The following is a 24779-nucleotide window of genomic DNA, read 5'->3' on the forward strand; positions in this document are numbered from 1 at the left end:
TTGGAATTTGAATTGGGCTGAAATTTGAATTAAAAATGGAATTGGAATTAAACATTGAAATCAAAGTTGAAAATTGAAATTGAAATGGAATTGGAACCAAATAAGTGAAATTGGATTAAATGGAAAGACTGATGTGAAATTGGAATGAAAAGTGAACATTGAAAACCCCAAAAACTGTCAGAGCAGCAGCAGGACCCAGGGGGTGACCCGGAGGTGACCCCAGGGTGGTTGGACCCTCCTCCCCTCTCGCTGCCCCGTGGGATCTGGGCAAGACCCCTCCCCCAGCCCCGCTCCAAGTGCCTTGAATCCCCCAAACCCCTGGGGGAGGGCCTCATCCCACCCTGCTCTGGGACAATTCCCGAGGTTTTCTCTCTTCTGTGTTGTTTGTCCCCCTGCAGCCACCAGAGCTGCGTGGAATCGGGCCCGGCCATCTCCAAATTCCCAGGTTTTCTCTTAAATCCTTTCCCAAAGGTTTCCAAGGGCTGACTGGATCCTCCCATCTCCTCCTCCTCTTTCTATTCCTTTTCCTCCCCTCCCTAAATCCAGTGGTAAGTGGGTTGGGAATATGGCCCCATGCAGGGCTTGGGAATCTGGGAATGCTGAGGGTGATCTGGAGTGTCAAGGTTAGTTTGGGACACCAGGGATGATCTGGGACAACGGAAGTGATTTTTGGAACCCTGGGAAAGCCTCTGGTGCAGCTACCCAGCCCTGCAACAGCCCCTCTCCTAACATCCCCTGGCTCCCATCCACGAGGATTCGGGCCCCTGTGACAACTCCAGACACGGATTTTTCACCTCCTCCGGGTTTATTCCTCGGTTTTCTCCTCGGGCTGATTGAAGGGATCCGGATCGGTTGGAACTCAATAAAAGTGTTCACCCCCGATGGGCCGAGGGGGACGGACCCCATTCCCTGTTTCCCCCTAAACCAGGATCTGGGAGAGCCCCCTTGGTCTGACCCAGAAGGGTTCGGGGAGGGGGGAACTGGCTGGGGATGTGGGATCACACGAGGCCTGTGGGAGTTCTGCCCCTGGGGCCTGGGGGCTCAGCCCCACAGAGGGAATCCAGCCCCATGGATGGGGGGGCTCATTCCTACCCCCACCCCACAGAGGGGGGGCCCAGCCCCATGGATGGGGAGCTCAGCCCTGTGGATGGGAGCCCTTAGGTCCCACCCCAGCCCCACAGATGGAGATAGGTGCCACCATCCCACCTCCCTGCCCTTCCTGCATGTGAGGCCTAAAGGGGGACAAGGGAGCAGGATCCCACCATGGCACCACCGTGGAGCACAGCCACCACTGGGACCCATCCTGCCCCACTGTGGGGCACAGTTTCTCCTGGCACCCACCCTCTGTCCCTGCCGTGGGGCACAGCCACTCCCAGGACCTGTCCCGCCCTGCAGTGGGGCACAGCCACCCCTGGGACCCCCATCCCACCCAGCCATGGGGCACTGCTCCACCAAGGCCTCCATCCCATGCCACCATGTGGCACAGCCAGCCCCAGCTCCCCCGTTGCCACCCTTCTGTGGGGCAGGGCTGCCCCTGGTCGCCCGTGCCGTGGGTGCCCTGTCCCACAGGTCCCAGGTGCTCAGCAGGTCCCTGTTGCTCTCAGACCGCGGCCATGGTTTATTGTCCCACCCGCGCTACATCCTAGGCTGGCCGGGGCCCCCGGCCCCCAGGGCAGAGCCAGCCCCATGGCAGGGGCAGCTGGGGATAGCTGGGGGGCAGCCAGGGGTCCCGGGGGCTGGGGCGGTGCCGGAGCCCCTCAGCTGGGGCCGACCTGGCTGGAGGACACGGAGGAGACCTCGGTGCGCTGGGCCGAGCTGGACACGTCGGAGTCGTCGGACATGGGCCGCCCGCACACCGTCTCCATGATGCAGGCGCGGAACTGCGGGGACACAGGTGACACGGGGTCACAGGAGAGGGGGCAGCTCAGCCTGGGGTCCCACCGCTCCTGTGTCCTGCCCTGGCACTGTCCTCACACCCTCAGATGCTACACTGGCCTCATCTCCTGTCCATGGGGTCATGGTAACCCCAGCCGTGCAAGTGTTCCTGGATGCGCCATCCCCAGGTGTCCCTGGTCCCCCAAATGTCCTTGAGCACCCCTGCATGTCCCCACTGCCCCAATGTCCTGGGGTGTCTCCATCTTCTCTGTGTCCCCCTTGCCAATGTTGTCCCGTTATCCAAGTGTCCTGAGGTGTCCCCTCACATGGGTATCCCTGGGTGTTCCCCGTGCTTGGGTCTCCCTGAGTGTCCCAGGTCCTCAGATATCCTTGGGCAACCCTGGATGCCCCCATCACCAGGTGTCCCTGGGTGTCCTCTGTGTCCTGAGTGTCCCCCTCCGCTGTCTCTGCGGCTGTCCCGGTGTCGCTGGTGTCACCTGTTTGTTCATGAAGCAGTAGATGATGGGGTTGTAGACGCAGGAGCTCTTGGAGAAGAAGGCAGGGATGGTGACGAGGCGCAGGTCGATGCCGTGCTCGCGGTTGTTCACCATGTACATGGCCAGCGCCGCGTAGGGCACGTAGCACATGCAGAAGGAGCCCACCATGACCACGACCATGCGCGACACCTCCCGCTCCGCCTTCTGCGTCGTGGCCGACTCCTGCTGCTGCGCCGCCACCTGCGCCAGGGACGGGCACACCTTGGGCCTGCCCGGGCTGCCGGCCCCCTGCCCGTCCCCTGTGCAGCCCCCTGACCCCTGCCCAGTCCCCTGCCCATCCTCGTGCCTGTGCTCCTGCACAGTCTTCAGCCCAAGTAACCTCCCCTCCCTTCCTGCATCCCTTCATCCCTCCAGCCACCTCTCCCTCCCTCCCTGCTCACAGTCAATTCTCCATCTCTCCATCCCTGTTCTCTCCTTCCCTCCCTCCCTCCTGCCCCCCAGCTCCTTTCCACTCTCCATCCCTCGCTCACAGCCACAGGTGTGCCTGACCCCAATGCCCCCCATGTCCCCTGTGCCCCCCCGTGCCCCCAGGACTCACGGCCCGCAGGGCACTGAGCAGCTGGGAGTAGGAGAAGATGATGAGGGAGAGGGGGATGATGAAGCAGAAGATGAAGAGGAACCAGGTGTAGTACTCGCTCTTGTACTTGGTGCCCACCGTGTACCAGTCAGGGCCGCAGGAGCACTGCAGCCCCTCGGGGATGTACCTGCAGACCTGTGCTCAGCCCCAGCTCTGCACCGTGGGGCACCCCCCGGTGCCCCCACAGTGCCCCGTGGCACTTCTGGTGCCTCAGACACTCACCTGGCACCCCCACCTGCCACTCTGTTCCACCCCTGCCCCCCACGCCCCCTGTGTCCCACCTGCTCCAGCCGAAGAAGGGCGGGATGGCGACGCCGACGCCGATGATCCAGGTGGCCGCCACCACCAGCAGCGCGTGGCGGGAGTTGAAGCGGAAGTTGCCGAAGGGTTTGCAGATGACGATGTAGCGCTCAAAGGCCAGGAAGGCCAAGGACCACCCTGTCACCATCCCTGGGGGAACAAGGCCACCCCTGGCCTCACACAACCGCCCGTGGCCACCAGGGCGAGGGGTCACCACAATTCCCATAGCCCCCCGAGTCGCCCCAAGTCCTACGACCCCAGCAGAATGTAGTGATCACCCCTCCCTTCAGGCCTCAGTGGTCGCCACAGCTCCTCCAGCCACAAGAGATCATGGGGCTCAACCCTACACATGGCCCTGACCCATTTTGCCACCTTCAGCCCCACCAGACCACAATGATCACCCCAACTTCCCCAGTCCTGGAAGAACACAATGGGCACCCCCACTTCCAGATCCACCAGACCCCAGTGGTCACCCCAACTTGTGGAGTCTCACCAGATTACAGTGGTCACCCCAATGCTGGCACCCCCGCAGCCCGTGGTGGTCACCCCAACTCCTAAAGCTTTAGCAGAATGTGGTGGCCAACCATACCTTGAGCCCTACCAGACCGTGGTGGTCACCCCAACTCCCCCAGCCCCAGGAGATCACCGTGGCCACTCTGGCCCCAGTAGCCCCCAGTGGTCTCTCCATCGTCTGTGGCCGCAGCAGCCTGAGTGCCCCCACGGTCCCCTCGTACCTCCGGTGGCCCCCGCAAAGCCCTCAAAGGCACACATGTGCTTCCCGAAGACAAAGTATCCCTGGGAGCTGGCGACGAAGACGGTGAAGATGCAGAAGACGCAGCACATGAGGCCGCTGACGGAGATGTTCACCAGGATGTAGTTGAGCGGCTGCCGCAGCTTCTTGTACTTGATGGTGACGATGAGGACGATGGCGTTCAGGGGGGTGCCCGCCACAAACACCAGGCCCATGAAGATGGTCTGCAGGTAGAAGGCCCACATGGGCGCGATGTGGTACTGGGGCCCATCCCAGGGCCCCACCGACGACTGGTTCTTGAACAGGTAGAACTCTTCCTCGTCCATGGCGGCGGTGGAGGGGGGGGGGCGCCCACCCCCCTGATATACCCTGCGCCCCCAAGCTGCTTAGGGGGGATCAGGGCTCAGCCCGGCCAAACTTGGGGATTAGGGTGGGCTAAACCGGGCTCAGCCCCTAATCGGCCCCCTGAGCCGGGTCGAGCCGATTGCCGGTGCTCTGGAGGATTTGGGAGGGGCAGAAGGGCTCCCTCCAACATCTGGGTATGGGGAGGGTCCCCAGGGGTCTCCAAACTTGATCCTGCTCTTCCTGAGGTGTTCAGGTGTCCCCAGGTGGTCCCAAGTCCAAGTCTTGGTCCCACCACAATGGCCAGAGGTCCCCAACCTTAGTCCTGACCACATCAGGGTCCTCTGTGTGCCCCAGGGGTCCCCATGTTCTGTCCTCGTCACCCCCAGAATGGCCAGGTGTCCCCAGGGGTCCCCAGGTCTCTCCAGCCTTGATCCCCCTCCCCCAGGATGGCCCAGTCCTGGATGCCTTGGGAAGGACTCGGGGTTTCCCTCATGAGCTCACCCACTGCCCCCCACCCCAGCACCCCAGGGTGCCCCCCCAAGTGTCTCCCCCCCTCAAGCAATTGTCCCCAGTTCTGGGCTTGGGGGATCCCTGTGCTGGGCAGACCCCAAGTGAGGTGGGGGGAGTCTGGGGGTATCAAGGGGTGGGGGGGAAGACTGGGGGGGCACTGCTTGAGGGGGGGTGTCTGAGAGGGGGCGTTCATTTTGGGGTGCGATGCCGGGGGGTCATTGATGGGGGGTCACTTTGGGGGTGTGCTGCGGGGACTCAAGTCCCAGAAGACTCCCAGCGTTTCCTGCCCTCCCTCCCCCCTCTTTCCCTCCCCCAGCCTGTGGCACCCCCGGGGAACAGGAAGGATGAGCAGAAGCTGCTTAGGGGGGGATTACAGGGCCCCCCCCGGGCTGGGGGTGCCTATAAAGGCCAGTGCAGGGACCTCACTGTGGCACTGGGGACCCTCAGGGAAGCGGGAGCGCAGTCAGGGGAAGGGGGACACGTCCAGGGAACGCTGTGGCCCTGGAGAGTGTGTGTGGGGTGCCCACCCTGGGGCACCCTGGGGGTCTGTCCAGCTCTGAGGCAGAGATGGGGCCGGAGGGCTCAGGGCCGGGCCAGGGATGGGGCCAGGGGAGGAACAGGGGGATTGGGTGGGCTGAACCCACAGCCCATGTTTTACTGGGCTGTACTGGATCATATCGGCCTGTACTGTACTGGTTTGTCCTGGGCTGTACTGGTTTGTCCTGGGCTGTACTGGTTTGTACTGAGTTGTACTGGACCACACTGGGCTGTACTGCACTGTATTGTGCCACGGGACTGTACTGTGTCCTCTTGGGTTGTACTGGGTCTGGTCATACTGTACCAGGCTGTACTGGGCTCAGCAGGGCCATACTGGGCTGTACTGGGCTGTGCTGGGTCAGCTCAGCTCTGCTGGTGCTGTACTGAGCATCCCCATGGAGAGGCACCCCCAGATGGTGCTGCAGGGGACAGACACCCCACAAAGGGACGCCCTGTCCCTCCCCGTGTGCTCGCCGTGTCCCCTGCGGAGCTGCGGTCACGGGGCTGCACAGGGGGGGACACAGTGCAGGGCCTGGGGGGCCGTGGCAGAGCCAGGGCACGATGGCAACAGTCAGGCTTGGCAGGGGCTGCCCAGGGACCTTTGGGGTGCCCATCCCTGGAGGTGTCCAAGGAAGGCCTGGAGGTGGCACTCAGGGCCCTGGGACAAGGGGGGCCAGGCACGGCTGGGACTGGATGGGCTGGGAGGGCTTTTCCAGCCTCAGGGGTCCTGGGGTTCTGTGGTTCTGTGGTTCTGGGATGGCTGCCACGGAGTGGGGAAGGGACTCGGGGTGCTGCCGAGCAGCCGCTCCCCCCGGCAGCAGGAGGTGCTGGGTGTGGAGCTCTGGAACTGCAGTGCCAGCACCGCCAGCCCTGCCGGGACCCCCGGTGCCCACCGGTGCCCACCGGTACTGGGAGCACCCACCGGTACCAGCAGCACACCTCCACACGGGTCCTGTGCCCCCCCAGCTCTGTCTCCAGCCCCATGGCCCTCACGGGACTCCAGGGCCTCCCAGTCGCTGCTCCTGTGCCCTCCTGGGTGTGGCCCCACAGGTGTCCCTGCTGTCCCCATGGCCACGTTCCCTGCATCCCTCTGCCCACGTACCCCTCGTTCTCCTGTCCCTTATGCCCCTCAGCCCTGCCCCCCCTGTCCCCATGGCCATGTCCCCAGTGTCCCCTGTTCCCCTCTCTGTGCCCCAGGCTGCCGGTGGACCCCTCCCCATGTCACCCCACCCTGAGGACCCTGAGGTGCCCAGCGCCAGGCACAGGCTGGAGGGACACTGGGCTCAGGGTGTCAGCACAGGCAGCAGCGGCTCTGCCCTATGTCCCCTCCCCAGGAGACACTGGCAGGGTCAGGTCCTTTGTCCCCTCATCGTGGCCTCCACCATCATCTTCCTCTGCTCCGGCTGTGGCAAACCCGAGATCCTGGGGGGCTCTGGGACCCCCTTGGGTCCCCCTGACCTACCCCAGCAGCATCCTGAACCCCCATCCTGGACTGCACTGACCCTGCCGCAGTGCCCTGACTGCTCAGACCCCCCTGGACCCCCCTAAACATCCCGACCCCACCTCCCAGCCCACCCTGACCCCCTCCCCCACAATCCCCTTGCTCCCCTTCCCACACCTGCCATGGGTTTGGGGGTTCTGCTGGGGGCCCCTGTCGCGTTTCGCCCCCACCCCCGTTGTGTGCCCCCTGCCCGGGGTATTTTGGGTGATGATGTGTTGGGGGTGCCCCCCCCGCCTGCCCCCCCGGGTATTTTGGGTGCCGCTGCGTGGCTCTGACTCGGCAGGTTATTTTTAGGTGTTGGCGCAGGCGCCACCGCGTCACCCCCCCCACGTCACCCCCCCACGTCACCCCTTGTCACCCGTTGTCACCTCGGGGTGCACCCGCACCGCCACCCCCCCTCCCCTTGGAAGCTTCCAGGGCAGGCACCGGAACAGGGGGAACACGATACTCCCAAAGCGCCCCCCCAAAGGACCCAGATGTGGGTCACCCAAGTGTCCCCCCGTCCTCCCGAGGGTGCTGAGGAGGCCGAGGGTGTCTGGAATGGGGGGAGACACAAGAGAGATTCGGGGGGCAGCGGGGTTCAGGGCGCACCCCAAATATGAGCAAACCCCCTGCCCAGGCATGGGCCACTGCCATGGGGAAACTGAGGCACGACCAGGGGACCCGCGGCTGGAGTCACTGGGGGGAGTGGGGCGCAGCCGGGGGAGGCTGGAGGGGCTTCCACGGCGGGGGCGGTTCTGGGGAGGGGTCCCAGTGGGCTTCCCCAGAGGGGATCCTGGGAGGGTCTGAGGGATCTCGGTTGTGCCCCTCGGGGCTGGGGGAGAGTGTTTATGAGAGTTTTCCAGGGGTTCCCAAGGGAGAAGGGATGAGTGAGGGGGTTCTGAGGAAGTTTGGGGGGCGTCTTTGGGGGTGTTTGGGGTGCGTTGCACTGTGGGGGGCTGCGGTATTGGGGTGTCTGCGGTGTTGGGGTATCGAGTACAGCTGCATCAGGATAACAGGGTGTTGGGGTGCCAGGGCTATAGGGTGCTGAGGTTTTGGGGGGTCGAGGTTGCAGGTATTTGGGATTATTGGAGGTGGATTCTGGAGCTTGGCAGTGCCTAGATTTTGGGGTGCCAGAGTTTCAGGGGTGTTTGGGTGCTGGGATTTGGGGATACCAGTGTTTCATGTAGGGAGGCTGGCGTACCTGGGGGCCGAGGTTTGGGGGTGCTTAGGTTTGAGCGTGCTGAAGTTTAGGCTGCCAGTGGTTCAGCGTGCAAAGGTTGGGGGGGCCAATGTCTGGGGCAGGGAGTTCCGAGGTGCCAGAGTTTAGGAGTTTGTGACACTGCACTTCAGGGAATTTGGGGAGCTTTGGGGTGTTGGGGTGCCAGTGTTTGGGAGTCTGTGGGTGCCAGCGTTTTGGGGTGTTTGTGTTTGTGAGTGTCGATGTTTGGGTGTGCCGGTGTTTAAGGTTACAGAGGTTTTAGGGATGTCAGAGGTTTAGGGGTGCTGATGTCTGTGCGGTTTCGGAACTGCCGGCGTTTGGGGGTTTCGGGGGTGCCGGGGTTCGGGGGAGCCTTGGTCCAGGAGTGCCGAAGTCGGGGGCTCCGGGGTGTGCTGGGATCTTTTGTTTCGGGAGGTGCCGCATTCCGGGGTTCTGGGGGTGCCGGAGTCCGGGGGTCCGAGGTTTGGGGAGTGCCGAAGTCCGGCGGTTTTGGAGTGCCGGTGTCTGGGGGTCTGAGTGTGAGGCCGGGGCTGTAAATAGCGACGGCCTGGCCCCCCACCCCCGGCCGGTCGGGCGGTCTTTCCGTCCCTCCTGCTCGGTCCCTCCCCGGGACGGGGCGGGCCGGGCCGGGGCAGCGCTTAAAGCCGCCGCCGCCCCCCGGCCCCGCCACTTGCCGCCGTCGCCCCTGGCCCAGGAACGCTCCTGGGACGCACCGCGAACACACAGGACCCCGCCGCGAACCGCCGCTCCGGGAACTAATCGGGAACCGAGCCGGGAACCTACCGGACCCCCCAGCCCTCCGGGACCCGCCGCTCCGCTCCGGAACCCAGCGGGAACCAGCCCCACCACCGGGAACCTGCACCGGGACAGACCCAGGACACCAGCCCTGACCCCGGCAATAGGGACGCCTACCCAGGACACCGGTACCGAGCAGCGAACCCCTCTCGGGACAGCGGGACTGAGACGGGTCCCCGTCCTCAGGCACCCGTACTGACCCCGGGAACCGGGACCCTCCCTGGGCACCGGGGCTGACCGAGGACACCGTCCCCCATCGCCGGGAACTGGGACCCCATCCAGAACACAGGCACCCACCCGGACCCCTACCCAGGAACCGGGGCTGACCCGGGACGCCGTCACGCAGCCCCGGGACCCATAGCGGGCACCAGAACCCACCCAGGGCCCCAGCCGGGACACCAGCTGTGACCCAGGACACCGGCCCCCAGTCCCAGCTTTGCCACCGCGACCCAGAAGCACCAGCCCGGGCAGCCACAGGACCCCCACAGGACACCGGCACCGATTTGGGACCCACGCGCACGGTACCAGGATCCCTTCGGGACACTGGGACTGACCCGCGACCCCCACCCAGCACCACAAGTGACCCAGGACTCCCCCCCCACCTACTCGGGACCCTCCACAGCACCCAGGAACCCCCCTGCCCATCGCGGACCCCCCGACCCCTCCAGGATGAACTCTACGTACGAGGCAGCACCGGGTGAGGACCCCGAGGAGCTCCCGGCCACCGAGAAGGACCTTGCGGAGGACGCGCCCTGGAAGAAGATCCAGCAGAACACGTTCACGCGCTGGTGCAACGAGCACCTCAAGTGTGTGCAGAAGCGCATCGTGGACCTGCAGCGCGACCTGAGCGACGGGCTGCGCCTCATCGCGCTGCTCGAGGTGCTCAGCCAGAAGAAGATGGGGCGCAAGCACCACCCGCGCCCCAACTTCCGCCAGATGAAGCTGGAGAACGTCTCAGTGGCCCTCGAGTTCCTGGAGCGGGAGCACATCAAGCTCGTGTCCATTGGTGAGTGTCCTTTGGTGGGTGGGCAGGGGGGACAGTGTGAGGGGGGAAAGGGGAACGGGAACGGTGAGTGTGCAAGGGCAGGGGCAGGGGTGGTGCCCTGGGAAGAGGGTGGCTGTGGCTGCAGAGTGAGGATGGGGCTGGCAGTGAGCGTGCAAGGGCAATGGACAAATGAGGATGAGGAATGAGTGTGCAAGGGTGGGAGTGATGGGGGGATGGGAAATTGAGGGTGGGTGTATGAGGGCAGGGGTGGACAAGTGAGGACATGGATGAGTGTGTAAAGGGATGGATGGGTGTGAATAGGGTGAGAGTGCAAGGGTGGGGAATGGAGGAGTGGAGTGAAGGATGAGTGTGCCAGGGGCATGATGGACAAATGAGGATGGGCCTGTGGGTGAGCGTGCAAGAGGAGGGTGATGGATGAATGGGAATGAAGGATGTGTGCAAGAGTGAGGCCGATGGACAGAGGAGAATGGGGATGGATGTGCAAGGGGAGGGGTGACGAGCAGGAGCGGGATGAGTGTGCGAGAGCGGTGGAGGGGTGGGAATGGGGGTGGGCGTGCAAGGCTGGAGGCATCGGTGGGGCGGCAGGCGAGTGTGCAAGGGGCGAGTGTGCGAGGGCGGTGCGGTGTGCGGGCCCGACCCGCGCAGGGCCGTGCGGAGCGGGGGGGTCCGGCCCGTGCCGGGCCGTGCGGGGGGGCTGAGCTCACGCTTGGCCCGGGGCCGGGGCGCTGAGCTCACGCGCGGGGGGGCCCGGCCCGCACACGCACCCACCCCTCGCAGGGCCTCAGCGCCCACCCCCAGCCGACAGCTGCAGGGTGACCCCCCCGGCACGGGGCAGGGCTGGCGGCCCCCCGGCGCTCACGCCCCTGCACGGCCCCCCTCGCACGCCCGGACAAGGGGGGGGCGAGAGCCCCCCCTCCCGCGGTGTCACCTCCCCCTCCCACGCGTGTCTTTGCCCCCTCTCGAGACCCCCAGGTGTGACCCCAAGTTTTGGGCACCTCCCAGGTGTTGCCCCCCGGAGCTCCCGGCGGGGAGGGGTTTGTCCCGCCCGCTCCCCCATCTCCCCCATTTCCTCCCTGAAACGCGATCGCTCGTGGGGGGAAGTGGTGGGGGAAGGGAGCGGGGGAGGGTCCGCTCCGCAGGGCGGTGGGGGAGGGACCGGGATGCCTCGGGCCCCCCTCCCCCCAGCCCTCCCCTGCCTCAGTTTCCCCATGGTGGCACTCCAGGAATCCCTTGGGAGTCAGGGGTGTGGCATTCCAGGGTGCGGCCGGGATTGTGCCCCCCCGGGCGCTTCCCGGCGGGTGCTGGGGTCCCTGCAGGGTGTGGGCGCTCGGGGGGGACGGGGGGCACTGCCGTGGGGTCCTCCCTCACTTCTGCGGCCCGGGATGTCCCCAGGCAGCTGTTGGGGTGCAGGGTCCCGTGGCACTGCCGGCGGTGTCGGGGTGCCCCGGGACGGGTGCTGGCGTCCGCCGCGTCGTGCCGCGGGTGTCGGGGTGTCAGGGGTCCCTGTGGTGGTGCTGTGGGGTTCCGGGGTGCCCCAGGCGGGCCCTCCCATTATCGGCCCTTCCCGCAGACAGCCGGCACGGGACCTGAGGCTGATCCCGCGGCTGTCAGGGCGAGGGGGTCCCTCCTGCGGGTCCCACAGGATGTCGGGGTACCCCGGGGGGAGTCCCGAGGGATCTCGGGGTTCAGCCCCCCCCCCCCCCCCGTTTCTCCCCCACAGACAGCAAAGCAATCGTGGACGGGAACCTGAAGCTGATCCTGGGGCTGATCTGGACCCTCATCCTGCACTATTCCATCTCGATGCCTATGTGGGAGGAGGAGGAGGACGACGAAGGCCGCCACCAGACCCCCAAGCAGCGACTGCTGGGCTGGATCCAGCACAAGGTGCCGCAGCTGCCCATCACCAACTTCAACCGCGACTGGCGCGACGGGAAAGCGCTGGGAGCGCTGGTGGACAACTGCGCCCCGGGTGAGGAGCGCGGAGGGGCGGGGGCCGGGGGGCGTGGGAGGGACAAATGGGGGGAAAACTGCGCCCCGGGGGAGGGGGGAGTAGGGGGCGGGGGGCAGCGGGTGGCACAGGGGGCAGCTGGCAGGGGTGCAGGGGTACGGGGTGCAGGCTGGCTCGGGGGGCACCGATGGAGATGCTGGGGGCAGCAGATGCAGAAGGGGGGTCAGGACGGGGATCAGGACCGGGATCAGGACGGGGATCAGGATGGGGGTGCGCCCCTGACCCTTCTGGTCCCCCAGGTCTGTGCCCAGACTGGGAGAAGTGGGACCCCAACAAGCCGGTGCAGAACGCTCGGGAGGCCATGCAGCAGGCAGACGACTGGCTGGGAGTCCCCCAGGTATGGGCATGGAGGGGGCCTGGGGGGCACTGCGGGTCTCCCAGGTACATGGGGGGGCACTGGCACTTGCCCAGGTATGGTGCAGGACAGGAACGGTGGGGGGGGCACTGGGAGAGGATGCTGGGGGTGCAAGGGCGTGTCTGGGGGGTGTCCTTGGGGATCCACCGGGGTCCCGGGGCATTTGGGGTACCCCATGGCACCTGTGGGTGTGGTAGGGCTGTGGGTGTGGGGGGTGTCCCCAGCACGGCGAGGAGGGTCTGATGGGCGTTGGGGTCTCAGGAGGGTCAGGCAGGGGTCAGGGGCCTCTCCTGGTAGTGGGGTGCGTGGTGGGGGGTCCCCGGCAGGTCCCCCTGGGTGGGGGTGCCAGGAGGGTCTGACAGGTGTTGGCTTGCCGCCAGGTGATCGCCCCCGAGGAGATCGTGGACCCCAACGTGGACGAGCACTCGGTGATGACGTACCTGTCCCAGTTCCCCAAGGCCAAGCTCCGGCCGGGGGCCCCCGTGCGCCCCCGACTCCCCGAGCCCGGCCGCGCGCGCGCCTACGGGCCCGGTACGGGGGCTGAGGGGGCTCGGGGGGCACCTGGGGTCCTGGACAGGGGGGCAGGAGCGGGGAGGTTTGTGGGGGCACCAGTGGGCTGGGGACCTGGCACAGGCGGGACTGGGGCACAGAAGGGGCATGGAGCCCACGCAGGGGGAGCTCAGGGGCACAGGGGGCACGGGGCGGGGTACCGGGTGGGGGACATGGGGGGCTTTGCAGCCCAGCACAGGAGAGCACCTGGGGGCTATGGCTGTCAGGGTGTGAGAGTAAAACAGGGACCCACCCCCAAGCCCAGGGACTCCTCTCCAGTCCTGTAGTGTCACTGTGCCCAGGGACACCTGAGGAAAACCCCAGGGTCTCCACTCCCCACCCAGGGCTCCCCAGGAGTTCCCCTGTGAGCAGGGACCCCTCAAAGTCCTGTCAGGCTCACCTGCCCGTACTCAGGAAACCACCATTGACACTCTGCACTCCCCTGCTACCACCAAGGACAACCTGGGGCCCAAAGTCCTGGGGGGTTTTGGAGGGCTGGGGTCCCGCCTGACTCCCCCCCCCCCGTGCAGGCATCGAGCCCCAGGGGAATGTGGTGCTGCGCCCTGCCCAGTTCACAGTGGAGACCCTCGAGGCGGGCATGGGCGAGGTCCTGGTCTACGTTGAGGACCCTGAGGGACACACTGAGGAGGTACAATGGGCCCTGGCCCCCCTCTGGGGACTCCCCCAGTCTCCCTCTCTGTGAGACCCCCCCCCCCCACCCAGTGCCCCAGCTCTGTGTCACCCCCCCCCTTCCCCCAATTTTGGGGTCTTTTCCCACTGCAGGCCAAGGTGGTCCCCAACAATGACAAGAAGAGAACATACAGCGTCACCTACGTCCCCAAGGTTGGGGGGCTGCACAAGGTGAGCCCCTTGCTGACCCCCCCAAGGTAACCCTTCTGTGCTACCCTCCCTGCGACACCCCCTGCAATACCCCCATAACACGCCCCTGTGATGTCCCCATGACACCCCCCCCCCGTGACACCCCCCCGTGACACCCCCTCGTGACACCCCCACATCTCAGAGAGGTGGCCCCCACACCTCCCCCCCAAGGGGAATGGGGGACACCTGGCACAGTGGGCTTTGGGGGTCCCTAGGGGGTCCCTAAGGATCTCTGGGGGGCTCCCCTTGGGGTCCCTGGGGACAGCACTGGGTGGCCCTGGGTTGCCCTGTAGGGTCCCTGGGGTGCCACATTGAAGTCTCTGGGGGGAGGTGCTGTGATGGGGGACCCTGGAGTGTCCTGTTGGGATTCCTGGCTGTCCTCTGCATTAAGGTCCCTGGAAGGGACAATAGGGAGTCCCTGGGGGCGGTCACTGCTGGGGGGATCCTCTTCAGGTTGCCATCCTAGGGGTGTCCCTGGGGTGTGTCAGGTGCTGTCTCCGTGGGGATCCACGGGGGTTGTCCCTGGGGTGTGGTGCGGCCGTGGGGGCCGTGGTCCCCTGACACCCTTGATGTCCCCGCGCCTGCAGGTGACAGTGCTGTTCGCGGGGCAGAACATCGACGGGAGCCCCTTCGGGGTGAACGTGGGCATGGCCCTGGGCGACGCCAGCAAGGTCACGGCACGCGGCCCCGGCCTGGAGCCTGTGGGCAACGTGGCCAACAAGGCCACCTACTTCGACATCTACACTGCAGGTGGGACACCGGGGGGCTGGGGGTCTCTGGGGACATGTCCTTGGGGTGGGGTTGCCATGGCATGGCCCAGAGACTGGGGACATGCCTTCGTGGTGGCAGGGCCATGGCATGACCCAGAGACTGGGGACATGCCTTCGTGGTGGCAGGGCCATGGCATGACCCAGAGACTGGGGACATGCCTTCGTGGTGGCAGGGCCATGGCATGACCCAGAGACTTTGAGGACGTGTCCTTGTGGTGGTGTGGCTGTGACATGACTTGCTGGCACTGTCCATGTCCTCATGATGGCCTGGGGTGGCCTCGTGGCTCTGGGGATGTGGCCTTGGAGTGGCAGGGCCATGGCATGATCTCAGGGTGGCTTGGGGACACCTCCTTCTCATTCCAGGGCCACAAGCATGGCCAGGTGGCTCTGGGAAAGTGTCCTTAAGGTGCCCTCGACGTAGCATGACCTGGTGGCTCTGGGGCCCCCCCTTCGTGGTGACATGGCCATGGGGTGGTCTTATGGTGGCAGGGACATGGCATGGCAAGTGGCACCAAGACTGTGTCCTTCTTGTGCCATGGCCATGGGTGGTCTGGTGGCCGTGGGGCCATGTCAGAGTGACAGGGCCATGGCATGGCTGGGTGGCTCTGGGGACATGTCCTGATGGTGGCCTGGCCGTGGGACTGAGCGTGTGTCCTGGTGATGACAGGGGCTGGCTCGGGCGATGTGGGGGTGGTGATCACGGACCCCCAGGGCCGACGGGACACAGTGGAGGTGATGCTGGAGGACAAGGGGGACAACGTGTTCCGCTGCACCTACCGGCCCGTCCTCGAAGGGCCACACACCATCTGTGTCACCTACGCTGGCGCCCAGGTCCCCAGGAGCCCCTTCACTGTCAATGTGGCTGAAGGTGAGGCTCCCTCCTGGGTCCCCACGTGGCTCCATAACATTTGTGGTCACTGTGGCCATGACAATGACACCTATCAGTGGCCCCACCTCACCCAGCTGTGGCCATGGTGGCCCCAGGGCACCCAGTGGTGACCATGGTGGTCCATGACACCAATAAGTAACCACGGGTGAACCCATGGTCCCCTCACACTCCCCAGGCTGTCCCTCTGGCACCTCTGTCCCAGAGTGTCTCCAGGGGTTGGTTCCTTGTGCCCTTGAGGACACCATGGCCCTCCCCTGTCCCAAGGGCATCCCCAAGGCTTCCCCATGGGCCCCTCCCAGCCCTGGGACACCCCCCCTTCCTGTCCCTGGGGTTCCCCAGGGTCCCCCTGGTGCCCGGTGGTGCTAATGGGAGTTTGCAGCCTGCACCCCCTCGGCGGTCCGGGCCACGGGCAGGGGGCTGCAGCCACGGGGGGTCCGAGTGCAGGACGTGGCCGACTTCAAGGTTCTGACGCGGGGCGCGGGCAGTGGGGACCTGCGGGTGACACTGCGGGGACCAGGTACGTGCCACTGTGGGAGCATGGGGGCTGGCAGGCTGGGGGCACCGTGGGCTGGGCCACTGGAAGGATGTGGGCAGGGTCGCACTGGGGGGCCCCATGGGGTGAGTGTACGGGTGGGGGTCCCCCATGGAGGGATGGATACAGGTGGGGGATCCATGGGGGTCTAGGGTTGGGGGACACCGTGGGGGTGGCCACGGGGAGGTGGGTGCATGGGCGGGGGTCCCGTGAGGTTGTCCATGGAGGCGGGATGGTTGGGGGCTATCCTGGGGTTGAGCATGGGCTGGGGGCGCCATGGGAGGTGCATGGATGGCTGGGGGTGCCCCTGGGGTGGGTGCCCCATCTGACCCCCTCCCGCAGGGGGCACGGAGGAGCCGGTGACAGTGCGGGACGTCGGCGACGGCGTCTACGAGTGCGAGTACGTGCCCCGCGTGCCCGGCACCTACCAGGTGTCCATCACCTGGGGTGGCTACGCCATCCCCCGCAGGTCAGTGTCCAGCACTGGGCCCGGCAGGGGGAAGGGAGGGGCGTGGGCTTGTGCGGAAGGGGGGGCGGGGGGATGTACAAGCCCGCCCCTCACTGCCCCTCCACCCTCCCAGCCCATCTGAGATGCAGATGTACCCCTGGGGTGGGGGTTTGGGGAACGTGGGGTGTATGTGGGGTACAAGCCCTCCCTCATCTGCCCGAGCCAATTTGAGGTGCAGGTGTCCCCCCAGGGGTGGGACATATTTGGGGGGACTGGGGGGTGCAGGTGTGTGCAGGTGTAGCATAATCCCCTCCCTCCCATTACCCCCAGTCCGTTTGAGGTGTAGGTGTGTGGCGGGGGGGTGTACAGGTGTGTTACAGCCCCCCTCACACCTGCCTGTCCCCCCCAGCCCATTTGAGGTGCAGGTGTCCCCCCAGCCGGGGGCACAGAAGGTCCGGGCCTGGGGGCCGGGGCTCGAGGGCGGGGTCGTGGGGCGCCCTGCAGACTTCGTGGTGGAGGCCGTCGGCACTGAAGTGGGGACCCTTGGTGAGCAGGGGGGGACGTGGAGGTGGGGGACACTGTGGCGGGGACCCTGGGTGAGCCCTGAAGGGGGGGGCATGGGGGCAGGGTCAGGGGCACCGTGGTGGGGACATGGGGACAGAGCTGGGGGTCCTGTGGTGGGAACAGGATGGGAGCTATGTGGTGGGGACAAGGGCGTGAGTGGGTGACACCCTGTTGGGGATACGTGGACAGAATGGGGGGCACCATGGGGCAACGTGGCACTGTGGGGGGTGTCAGTGTGGTGGGGACTAGGGCATGGAGTGCATGAAAACCCACTGGGGACATGGGACAGGCTGGAGCATGGGCACCTGGGGACATGGGACAGGCTGGAGCATGGGCACCTGGGGACATGGGACAGGCGGGAGCATGGGCACCTGTAAGGCACCAGAGTGGGGTCCCCCACTGCTGTGGTGACATGCAGAGGTGGTGACATGGGGCAGGTTGGGGGTGGCCTCAGAGGGGTCAGGGGGACATGGGTGGTGCCACACTGAGGGGACAGGGTCACAGAGAGGGGACAATGGTCTGGGGGACCCACTGGGGAGACATAAGGACATGTTAGGTGTCACCTTACTGGAGGCATGGGCACAGAGGGGGGACGAGGACAAGCTCTGGGGGTGGTGGCACAGGCCCAGAGGGGGGACGAGGACGAGCCCCGGGGGTGGTGGCACAGGCCCAGAGTGGGGACGAGGACAAGCCCCGGGGGTGGTGGCACAGGCCCAGAGGGGGGACGAGGACAAGCCCCGGGGGTGGTGGCACAGGCCCAGGGTAACGGTGGCTGCGGTGCCCCCAGGGTTCTCCATCGAGGGCCCGTCCCAGGCGCGCATCGAGTGCGACGACAAGGGCGATGGCTCGTGCGATGTGCGCTACTGGCCCACGGAGCCAGGGCTCTACGCTGTGCACGTGGTCTGTGACGACGAGGACATCCGGGACAGCCCTTTCATGGCCGATATCCGCCCTGCTCCCCCCGACTCCTGGCCTGACAAGGTGCTGCGACCCACGGCAACCCACGGATCCTGTTGTGCCCTTGTGCTCCATAGTGCCCTGCTGTGCCCCACTCTGCCCCGTTACACTTCACCTGTGGGTGCTGGGGGTGCCAGCACCCCGTTGCATCCTTCTAACCCCCCCTCTCCACAGGTGAAGGCCTTCGGGCCAGGGCTGGAGCCCACGGGCTGCATCGTGGATCGCCCGGCCGAGTTCACCATTGACACCCGTGGTGCTGGCAGGGGGCCCCTCAAGCTCTATGCACAGGTGGGAGCTCTAGGGGCTGTTGGGTGCTGCTGGGTGACATTGGGTGGTGTTGAACACCTTTGAGTACTGTTGAACCATGCTGGGTTCCATTTAGTGTTGTTTGGCACCTAGAGCACTATTGGGTGCTGTTGGGCACCCTTGGGTGCCATTGGCCAGTGCTTAGTGTCATTGGGCACCCTTGGGTGCCACTGGCCAACGCTGAGTGCCGTTGGGCTCCCTCACCTCCCCCCTGCTGCTTACAGGACGCCGAGGGCTTCCCCATTGACATCAAGGTGAAGGACAACGGTGACGGCACCTTCCACTGTGTCTACGTCCCCACCAAGGCCATGAAGCACACAGTCATCGTCGCCTGGGGGGGCGTCAACACCCCCAACAGCCCCTTCCGTGTGGGTGTCGTGGGGGCCCATGGGTGCTGGGGTGGCCGTGGGGGTCCCTTCAGGTGTAGGGAGGGAGTGTTAGTCATGGAGGGTGTTAAGGTGTCAGAGGTGGGGCATGGGAGTCCGGTGGGGGTCAGGATGGGGCTGGGGGCCCATGTGGTGATGTGGATGGAAATGGGGGTCCCATGGGGTGCTGGATGTGGGGATGGAGGTCCCAGACCTGTAGGGTGCTGGGGTAGGGCTGGGAGTCCCATGAAGTGCTGGGGATGGGAGTCTGGAGTGGTTGGATGGAGGCAGGGTACCAGTGGTGGGGTTGGAGGTCCCAGTCCCATGGGGTGCCAGGGAAAGAGGGGTCTGTGCCCCTGCCCCATGAGACACTGTGGGCCCGCAGGTGAGCGTGGGTGAGGGCAGCCACCCCAGCAGGGTGAAGGTGCATGGGCCAGGTGTGGAGAAGACGGGGCTGAAGGCCAACGAACCCACCTACTTCACCGTGGACTGCAGTGAGGCTGGACAGGGTGGGTGCAATGGTTGGGAGCACCCTGGCAACTCCTCTGTGGGCATGAGGCTTGTGTCCCTGGGCCAGCACCCCTGGTCCTGCACCCCTGGTCCTGGACCATTACTGCCAGTCCTGCTCCATCATTCCTGGATCAAGGGTCCTTCATTCTGGGCCCATCAGTTCTGGTCCTGGTCCTACATCTCTGATCCTGGTCCATTGTCCCTAGTCCAGGATTCCTGGGCCTGCATCCCTGTTCCTGCACCTGCCTCCCTGGTCCATTATTGCTGATCCTGGTCCATCAGTCCTGGTCCTGTCCATCACCCCCAGTCCCAATCCAGCCCCCTGCCCCAGCTGCCCGGTTCCAGTCCTTGGTGTCCCCCTGGGGAGCGGGGACCACTGACCCGGCCGCCCCCACAGGTGACGTCAGCATTGGCATCAAGTGTGCCCCGGGCGTGGTGGGGCCGCTGGAGGCTGACATCGACTTCGACATCATTAAGAACGACAACGACACCTTCACGGTCAAGTACACCGCGCCGGGCGCGGGGCTCTACACCATCATGGTGCTCTTTGCCAACCAGGTCAGGGTTCTGGCACTGCCCCACATCCCCTGGGGTCTGTCCTGCCCTCTGTGGGGTGCCCCCAGCCCCCAGGGGCCAGGTGGGGCCAGGGTTTTGACGCTCTGGTGCCCCCGTGTCACTGTGCCCTGGTCTCGGTCCCCAGGAGATCCCTTCCAGCCCCTTCCGCATCAAGGTGGACCCGTCCCACGACGCCAGCAAGGTCAAAGCCGAGGGACCTGGGCTCAGCCGGACAGGTGAGGGGCCAGTGGGGTGGGCTGGGCGACATGGGGTGGGGGTGACAGGTGCTGTGGGGCAGGTACTGTGAGTGCCATGGGTCCCATGGTAGCTGACACTGGGGGGCGGGGGTGGAGGTGGGGACCCCCACCCACTTCTGGGTGCTGTGGGGCAGGGACTGTGGGTCCCGTGGTTGCTGTGGGTCCTGCAGTGACTTGATGATGTGGTGCAGGGGTGGAGGTGGGGACCCCCACCCACTTCCGCGTGCAGACGCGGGGGGCGGGGAAGGCCCCCCTGGACGTGCGGTTCGTGGGGTCGGGGCCTGGCCCAGCTGTTGCTGACTTCGAGGTCATCGACAATCACGACTATTCCTACACTGTCAAGTACACCCCGCTGCAGCAGGTGCGTGCTGGGGGCACCTGGACCCGGGGGAACCTCCCATGGAGGCACCTCAACCAGTCTGGGCATCCCAACCCACAGGGTCACCCCCTGGGGGAATGCCCAATGTAGAGGGGCTCCCTGGCCCATGGGGTACCCAGGAGAGGCCCCCATGGGCCCCCTCACCAACATCTCATTTCCTGGGCTCCCGCAGGGAGACCCACCCAGAGCCCAGTGTATAGGGGCACCCCATGAGCACCTCCTCCCCATAGGCATCCCCAGCTCCTGGGCAACCCACCCCTATGAACACCCCCCACCTCTGTGGACACCCCACCTCTGTGGGCACCCCCTTGGGGCAGCTGCAGCCCCACATGTGTACCTGTCAACACAGGGCACCCCCAGGTCCACAGATTCCCCCATCCCTGGAATTTACCCTCCCCAGCAGCCATGGGTGACCCCCAGCCCCCCTTGGCCTTATGGCTATGTGTCCCCTGGCACCCCCTTGGAATCCCCCAGCACCGTCCCCTGGGGGTCTGCCCTCTGCCCCACGACTGGGTGCTGTGTGGGGTCCCCAGGCAGCACCCTGAAGTGGAACTGTTCCCGCAGGGCCCCCTGTCCGTGGTGGTCACCTATGGGGGGGACCCCATCCCCAAGAGCCCCTTCCCCGTCACTGTGGCTCCCCCCCTGCAGCTGGGCAAGGTCAAGGTGCAGGGGCTCAACAGCAGTGAGTGGCAGCACTGGGGGAATGGTGGGGAGACCCCGAGGGAGGGGAGCGCCCTGCATGTGGTGTGGAGGGGGGCGGGCCTTGGAAGGGACACCTGAGCTTTGGGGGCACCCTGGGGGAAGAGACCTTGGGGGGGACATCTGGGTGACAGGATCAGTCTGGGGGGGCACTCTGAATGTGAGGGCACTCTGGGGGAGGGCACTGTTGAGTGTGGGGTTCAGCATGGGGTGAGGGCACATGAGGGCATGGACGCTGCATGTAGGGGTACCTGGGTGGGGGATACACACCCTCGTTATGGGGTGCAGCTTGGGGGCCCCAAGGGGGGGTTGGGGGGCACCCTAGTAGGAGTGGTTTGGGACTGCCTGTGCATGGGAGCAACCGGGATATTGGGGACAGATATAGGTGGGGGCATGGGGGGACACACACCCTGTGGGGAAACAATACCCTGGATATGGAGGACACCCTTGGGTGGAGGTGACACACCCTGGGACAGACACACACGCCCTGCCCCGGATCTGGGGGACACATCTGGGTATGGGGTTCTCCATAGGTCTGGGGGCACCCCAGGGTGAGGGGTGCCCCTCTGACCCCCCACTCCCTTGCAGAGGCAGAGGTGGGGCAGGTGCAGGAGTTCCAGGTGGAGGCCCAGGGTGCAGGAGGCCAGGGGCAGCTGGAGGTGAAGGTGACGGGCCCCTCGCGGCGCCCCGTGCCCTGCACAGTGGGGCCTGCACCCCCTGGGGGCCCCCACCCCGTCACCTTCACACCCTCCGAGGAGGGGCCCCACCGTGTCGAGGTCAGCTACGATGGGCACCCGGTTCCAGGCAGCCCCTTCCCTGTGGAGGCTCTGCTGCCCCCTGACCCCTCCAAGGTGAGCATGGCACACGCGTGTGCAGCAGGGATGTGTGTGTCCCAGCCCCCGAGTGTCCCTCTGCCCTCCTGAGCCCTGCGTGCTGCTCACAAGCCCCAAACGTGCCTATACCCCGATAACTCCTGCATGTCCCCCTGACCCCCACATGTTTCTGTGCAAGCAGGTGGTGGCCTCGGGGCTGGGGCTGCAGGGCAGTCACATGGGGGTCCACTGACCCCCACTTGTCCCTGTGTTCCCCTTGCCCCCTACATGTCCCCGTGTCCCCTTGACCTCCTCCTGTCCCTGTGTTCCCCCTGACCCCTGTGTGTCCCTGTGTCTGCAGGTGGTGGCCTCGGGGCCAGGGCTGAAGGGCGGCCGTGTTGGGGTCCCAGCACCCTTCTCCATTGCCACGCAGGGCGCGGGCAGTGGGGGGCTGGGGCTGACAGTGGAGGGGCCCTGTGAGGCCAAGATCGAGTGCCAGGACAACGGGGATGGCTCCTGCGCCGTGTCCTACCTGCCCACGGCGCCCGGAGAGTACCACATCAACATCCTCTTTGCTGGGCGCCACATCCCGGGCAGCCCCTTCACGGCCGCGGTCACGGCGCCCTTCGACCCGGCCAAAGTGACCGCCTCGGGGCCGGGGCTGGAGCGCGGCCGTGCGGGCGAGGCCGCCGTCTTCTCCGTGGACTGCTCCCAGGCCGGCGAGGCCGAGCTCACCATCGAGATCCGCTCCGAGGCCGGCGTCAAGGCCGAGGTGCTGGTGCAGAACAACCGCGACGGCACCTACGCCATCACCTACACTCCGGCCTGTGCTGGCGCCTACACCATCACCATCAACTACGGCGGCCTCCCGGTGCCCAACTGCCCCGTGCACGTCACCGTCGACCCAGCCGTGGACACCAGCAGCGTCAAGGTCTACGGCAAAGGCGTGGAGCCGCGAGGTGAGGGAGGGGCCGTGCAGGGCTCACCAGGCTCCTTCCCGTGGGTGGGGATCTCCTTCTCCCCAGGGGCATTCCGTCCCTGAGGGCATCTCTTCCTCCTGGGTACCCCTGTGGACACCACCACAGGCATCTCCCCTCCATGAGCTTCCCCATGGGCGCCCCATCCCTGTGGCTATCCCCACTCACAGGCATTCCAGCCCCATGGGCATCCCGTCCCTGTAGGCACCCCATGGACAGCTCTTCTCATGTGGGGGTTTCTGGGCACCCTATAGACATCCCTCCATGGGCTACTCCCCCTTGCATGGACAACCCAGTGACTATGGACACTCCCATGGTCACCAACATCTCCTCCCCATGGGCATCCCCTCTAATGGGGGCTCTCCTGGGCATCCCACAGGTGATCTCTCCTCCCCCTGTCCCCCTTGCCACCACCACGACTTAGGGGTCCCCATGGTTTTCCCCTCATTCCTGGGGGAAGTTCTGGGGGTGCAGGGGCTGTGGGGTGGGACCCCAAGGGTGTGCCAGTTCCCCCCTGAAGCCCCTGTGTGTGCCGAGGGGGTCGTGGGCTCTCAGAGGCTGCACGAAGGGACCCTCAGGTGAGCTCTGGGCCCCCCTGACCACCCTGTACCCCACAGGGGTGCTGCGGGAGGTGGGCACTGAGTTCACTGTGGATGCACGGGCACTGGCCCCCACCGGTGGACCCCACGTCCGGGCACGGGTGCTGAACCCCTCAGGGACCCCCATCGACACCTTCGTCACTGACCTTGGCGATGGCACCTACCGCGTGGAGTACACACCTTTCGAGGAGGGTGAGGGAGACCCCCCAACCCCCCTGGGAGCCCCAATGCCCCCAGAGACCCCCAGACCCTTTTGCAGAACACAGACATCCCCAGGGGACTCCCAGACCCCTAGGGACCCCTAACCCCCTGGGAACCTCCAGGGACCATGAGCTCCCCCAGGGACTCCGCTCCTACACCAGACTCTAACTTCCCTCCAGGACCCCAAGTCCTGGCCAGGCATCCTCCATTCCTCATAAGGGACCTTCAGAGAGGGACCTTCCCATGCCATGTCCAAGTGGGGACCCCCCCCTTTAATTCCCACTGGATCCCCAGAGCCAGGAAGGCCCAAGACCACTGAGACACCCCCAGATCCCAACCAGGGACTCCCAGCTTCCCCCAAAAACCTCATCCAGGGATCCCCCAAAACTCCCAAGACCTTTCAAGCCCCACTGAAGGACCCCCAAAATCTCCTGAGAATCCCCAGCCCAGAGACCCTTTGTGCCCCCTCCTTGGGCAGTGTGTGATGGTGTCCCTGTCGCAGGGCTGCACCTGGTGGAGGTGACATATGATGATGTGGCGGTCCCCAAGAGCCCGTTCCGTGTGGGGGTGGCCGAGGGCTGCGACCCCACACGCGTTCGGGCACACGGCCCTGGCCTGGAGGGCGGCCTGGTGGGCACAGCCAACCACTTCACTGTGGAGACCAGGTGGGCACTGACCCCCAGCCTCAATCCAGCCCTGCTCCCCAAAGGCCCCAGCCCCTGCCTTCCAAATCCCTGCCCAAGCCATATTCCACACCCACGGACCCCCCCATGCTGTCCGTGTTGGGGGTTCGGGGTGGGCATGGCTCCCTGCTTCAGTGTGGAGACCAGGTGGGCACCAACCCTGAGACCCTCCATTCTCACACCCATGGACTCCTCCCCCAGAGATGTCACCTCCGTCCCAAACCACCATCTCCATCACCTGTCGTGGAAGTGCCACCACTGTCCTCTTGCACCTGTGCCCTTCATGTGCATGTCCCACCTCTATCCCATGTCACCAGCCTGCCACCTCCATCCTATGCCACCGCTCTGGCATCTTCACGTTCTGCCACAGAGGTCCCACACCCAACCTCTTGCATCCTCTACCACGTGTCCTTTTCTGAGGATGTGTCACCTCCATCCCGTGTCACCAAACAGGCATCTCCATCCCCTGCTATGAAAGTGCCATCTCCATCCCATGTCACAAGGATATCATCTCTGTCCCCTTGCCATGG

General features: G+C 65.6%; 2 protein-coding genes across 5 annotated transcripts in view; one reads left to right on the top strand and one right to left on the bottom strand.

The window, feature by feature from the left end:
* Positions 1–1603: 1603 nt before the first annotated feature.
* Positions 1604–4386, bottom strand: OPN1SW (opsin 1, short wave sensitive). The gene is made up of 5 exons (XM_059847694.1): positions 4044–4386; positions 3291–3459; positions 2971–3136; positions 2373–2612; positions 1604–1880 (listed from the first exon to the last, which is right to left on the bottom strand). Exons 1-5 carry the CDS (start codon positions 4384–4386, stop codon positions 1758–1760), a joined length of 1041 nt encoding a protein of 346 aa, XP_059703677.1. The 3' UTR covers positions 1604–1757.
* Positions 4387–8827: 4441 nt separating this feature from the next.
* FLNC (filamin C) overlaps positions 8828–24779 on the top strand; it is a 29286-nt gene continuing 13334 nt past the window's right edge. For all 4 annotated transcript variants that reach the window (XM_059847696.1, XM_059847699.1, XM_059847698.1 and 1 more), the window contains exons 1-23: positions 8828–9955; positions 11676–11924; positions 12203–12300; positions 12699–12849; positions 13398–13516; positions 13651–13728; positions 14334–14496; positions 15184–15384; positions 15785–15922; positions 16280–16406; positions 16795–16931; positions 17737–17930; positions 18081–18194; positions 18437–18580; positions 18963–19086; positions 19485–19645; positions 19788–19878; positions 20091–20260; positions 20843–20960; positions 21566–21828; positions 22151–22748; positions 23384–23557; positions 24069–24231. In XM_059847696.1, coding sequence (XP_059703679.1) covers positions 9619–9955; positions 11676–11924; positions 12203–12300; positions 12699–12849; positions 13398–13516; positions 13651–13728; positions 14334–14496; positions 15184–15384; positions 15785–15922; positions 16280–16406; positions 16795–16931; positions 17737–17930; positions 18081–18194; positions 18437–18580; positions 18963–19086; positions 19485–19645; positions 19788–19878; positions 20091–20260; positions 20843–20960; positions 21566–21828; positions 22151–22748; positions 23384–23557; positions 24069–24231 — 4112 coding nt within the window. In that variant the 5' untranslated portion in view covers positions 8828–9618. The remainder of the gene's footprint in view (positions 9956–11675; positions 11925–12202; positions 12301–12698; positions 12850–13397; positions 13517–13650; positions 13729–14333; positions 14497–15183; positions 15385–15784; positions 15923–16279; positions 16407–16794; positions 16932–17736; positions 17931–18080; positions 18195–18436; positions 18581–18962; positions 19087–19484; positions 19646–19787; positions 19879–20090; positions 20261–20842; positions 20961–21565; positions 21829–22150; positions 22749–23383; positions 23558–24068; positions 24232–24779) is intronic.

Source organism: Haemorhous mexicanus, chromosome 5 (genome assembly GCF_027477595.1).
Source record: "Haemorhous mexicanus isolate bHaeMex1 chromosome 5, bHaeMex1.pri, whole genome shotgun sequence".
NCBI classification, from domain to species: Eukaryota; Metazoa; Chordata; class Aves; order Passeriformes; family Fringillidae; genus Haemorhous; species Haemorhous mexicanus.